Raw genomic sequence first — 3,060 nt, 5'->3', positions numbered from 1 at the left:
TATCATATAAATTGTTCACAATTTTAAAGGTTTCTATCATGTCCCCTCTTGATCTACGGTATGATAGTGTAGGAAGGTCTAATTTCCTCAATCGTTCAGGGTAAGGCAAATCCTTCAGGCTAGGGACCAACTTTGTTGCTCTTCTTTGAGCTGCTTCCACAGCCTCAATGTCCTTTTTCTTGTATGGACACCATACCTGATAAGCGTATTCCAAATGTGGTCGGACTAGTGCAGTGTATAATGACTTGAATATGGTCTCGTTCAATGTTACGAAAGTTCTTCTTATTAGCCCAACTAGTCTATTTGCCTTATTGATTTTCTCAGCCAAGTGTGCTGTGAACTTTAGCTCGTCATCAATTACAACTCCCAGATCCTTCTCTACTTTGATTCTTGTCAATTCTTCTTCCATAGAATATATCCTATTGTCCACATTTGATTTCCCGATTCTCATCACACAGCTCTTCTTGGGATGAAATCTCATCAGCCACTTCTCTGACCAGCTTCTCATCCTCACGAGATCTTCTTGCAATTTCCCACAGTCCTGGCTTTAATGAATCCTCCTGAATACTTTGGTGTCGTCTGCATACAAGAATAATTCGCTGTCGATTACAGAATCTGGCAAGTCATTAATATATAAAACAAACAGTAGCGGACCCAACACAGATCCCTGAGGTACACCGCTGACCACGTCCTTCCATTCTGACTCAACTCCATTGACAATCACTCTTTGTTTTCTATCATTGAGAAAGTCTGCTATCCATGACAAAATGTTTCCTCTGATGTTATAACTCTTGATCTTCTCAACTAGCCTTCTGTGAGGGACAGTGTCGAAGGCCTTCATGAAATCGCAGTATGCAACATCGACAGCTCCTCCTTCATCTAAAATCTGAGTCCATCTGTCCAAGACCGTGATCATTTGTAGTACCGTCGAACGCCCCTCCACAAATCCATACTGTTTGTTACTAATCAGCTTATTGCCCTTGAGATGTTCCAGAATCCTTTTCCTAATTATTGATTCCAATAACTTGCATATGACACATGTTAAGCTAACTGGTCTATAATTACCTGGGTCGCTTCTGTCACCTTTTTTGTATATTGCCGAGATGTTCGCTAGTTTCCAATCTATGGGTAGTCTTTCGCTCAAAAGTGATAGATTAAAGATCTTACAAAGCGGATATGCTATTACATCTTTCGTCTCTTTCAGAATTCGAGGATGAAGCCGTTCCGGCCCAGGGGATTTATTCCTTTGTAGTTTATCTATAACACTGATAATATCCTTGCTAGAGAATTCAATCTGTGATAACATTGGAATATCCTTGACCTCCACCTCTGGTATTAACCCTTCTGGTTCCTTGGTAAACACTGAGCTAAAAAAGTCTGCAAGTACTGTTGCCTTTTCATTGTCATCTTTAGTTTTAGAAGTTTTATTCAAATCTTTATACAGATTACATATACTGACAGAAGCTTTTGTTTTCGACTGGACATACTTCCAAAATATCTTTGGGTTAGACTTGACGTTTTGCGCAATAGTCTTCTCCACGTTCTTAACAGAAGACCTAGTTTCAGCTCTTACCTGATTATTAATCCGTCTGTATTCCTCATATAATTTGTCATACTCGCCCTGATTAATTTCTCTACCTTCCCTCATTTTTTTCAATAGCATCCAAAATCTTTGTTTTTTCTTAATCTTTGCCCACAGCTTTCTATTCATTGGCAAATTATGATTTGTTCTCTTCCTTAATTCCCCACTGTTTTTAAGTTCTCTCCTTGGAATACATTTGTCTATTGACTCTTGTAGTTTACTTTTAAATCTGCACCACATGTCCTCGATATCATCGGTATCCAAATACTCATCCCAATTAATATTCAACATTCCGTTTAGCTTGCAATAATCCGCCTTTTCAAAAAGATACACAAGTCCCTTACACTTTTTTACCTGTGGTTCCATGTTGCATCTGAAAATTACACATCCATGATCACTCCTGCCAAGTGGATTTCTTATCTCAATATCCTCCACGATCATGTTGTCATCAGTAATAATCAAGTCAAGTATGTTGCCTGCATCTGAACCTCTGAATCTAGTAATTCCGGCGACATGTTGTATAAAGTAGCAATCTCGCATTTTCTCAATAAACCTTAGACTTAGGTCATCATCACCAGTTTTGCAGGTCATGTTCTTCCACTCTATATTTGGTAAATTAAGATCTCCCACTATTACTTTATGTTTGATGTTGTAGTCTGCTATTTCTTGCATCAGTGACATAATTTTCCCATTGTTTTCTGCCTCACTATTCGGACTTCGATATATAGACACAATTAACACATCCCCTACACCCGTTTTTCCTTTAATTTTTGCTGCAATATATTCGGTAGCTTCCTCCTTGAATTCCACAATGTCATACTGAACACCTTTTTCTATGTACAGCAACATTCCCCTACCAACCTCCGCCTTTGCCAATTTTTTTGCCAAATATTTCATACCCCTCTATAGCATACTCTACTATGTCTCTTTCAAACCTAAAATTCTTTGGCTTAACTTCTTGTACTGCAATTACTTGGGGAGGTACTAGCTCTCCACTTAATATAGTCCTTAGTTCGTTAATCTTATCATAGGAAAACACATCAACATTACAAAATAACACTTTAAAATTTTTAACCCAATTTGTCGATACTTCATTAGCACTAGTGTTTTTAGACGCTTCAACATATTTGCTTACATATCTATCCGGCCTTCTCCCGTGTCCCCACAGCTCACTGTTTCTGTTCTTGCAACTCCTTCCAAAGCTCCGCTCGTTGCCTCTCTTCTCTTCACCTTCAACAGGTATCTTTTCCACGGGCTTCCTCTTATCACATAGAAGTTTCCCGAAGCTGCTTCTTCTTTGTTCTTCCTTTGGGCCTCCTCTTTCAGCTCTTTTTCTCTCTTCCTTTCCTCCTTGGTCATGTCATGTGACACTCCTACTTTCCTGAAAATTCCTGTATTGGCATCTTTAAGTTTATACAGGTTCCTCATTATTCTATCTTTCAGACCACCTCTAAGAGAGATCAGTATGGGTCTAGATT

The 3,060-nt window shown here is 38.8% G+C and overlaps 1 protein-coding gene across 1 annotated transcript; it reads right to left on the bottom strand.

The window, feature by feature from the left end:
• Window positions 1-419: 419 nt before the first annotated feature.
• Window positions 420-2,431, bottom strand: LOC143040832 (uncharacterized). The gene is made up of 2 exons (XM_076212270.1): window positions 645-2,431; window positions 420-579 (listed from the first exon to the last, which is right to left on the bottom strand). The coding sequence occupies exons 1-2, from the start codon at window positions 2,429-2,431 to the stop codon at window positions 420-422; spliced, it is 1,947 nt and encodes a 648-aa protein (XP_076068385.1).
• Window positions 2,432-3,060: the final 629 nt, after the last annotated feature.

This window comes from Oratosquilla oratoria, chromosome 29 (assembly GCF_046742065.1).
Source record: "Oratosquilla oratoria isolate Oo_2021 chromosome 29, ASM4674206v1, whole genome shotgun sequence".
Lineage (NCBI taxonomy): Eukaryota > Metazoa > Arthropoda > Malacostraca > Stomatopoda > Squillidae > Oratosquilla > Oratosquilla oratoria.
Note: the sequence above shows the minus strand (reverse complement) of the source record. Positions and strands in the feature narration are given on the sequence as shown.

Coding starts and splice junctions, on each gene's coding strand:
- LOC143040832 (XM_076212270.1), bottom strand. CDS start 2,431: ATGTTGCTGTACATAGAAAAAGGTGTTCAGTATGACATTGTGGAATTC. Junction 580..644: donor TCTGTGTTGGGTCCGCTACT/GTTTGTTTTATA, acceptor TCTTGTATGCAG/ACGACACCAAAGTATTCAGG.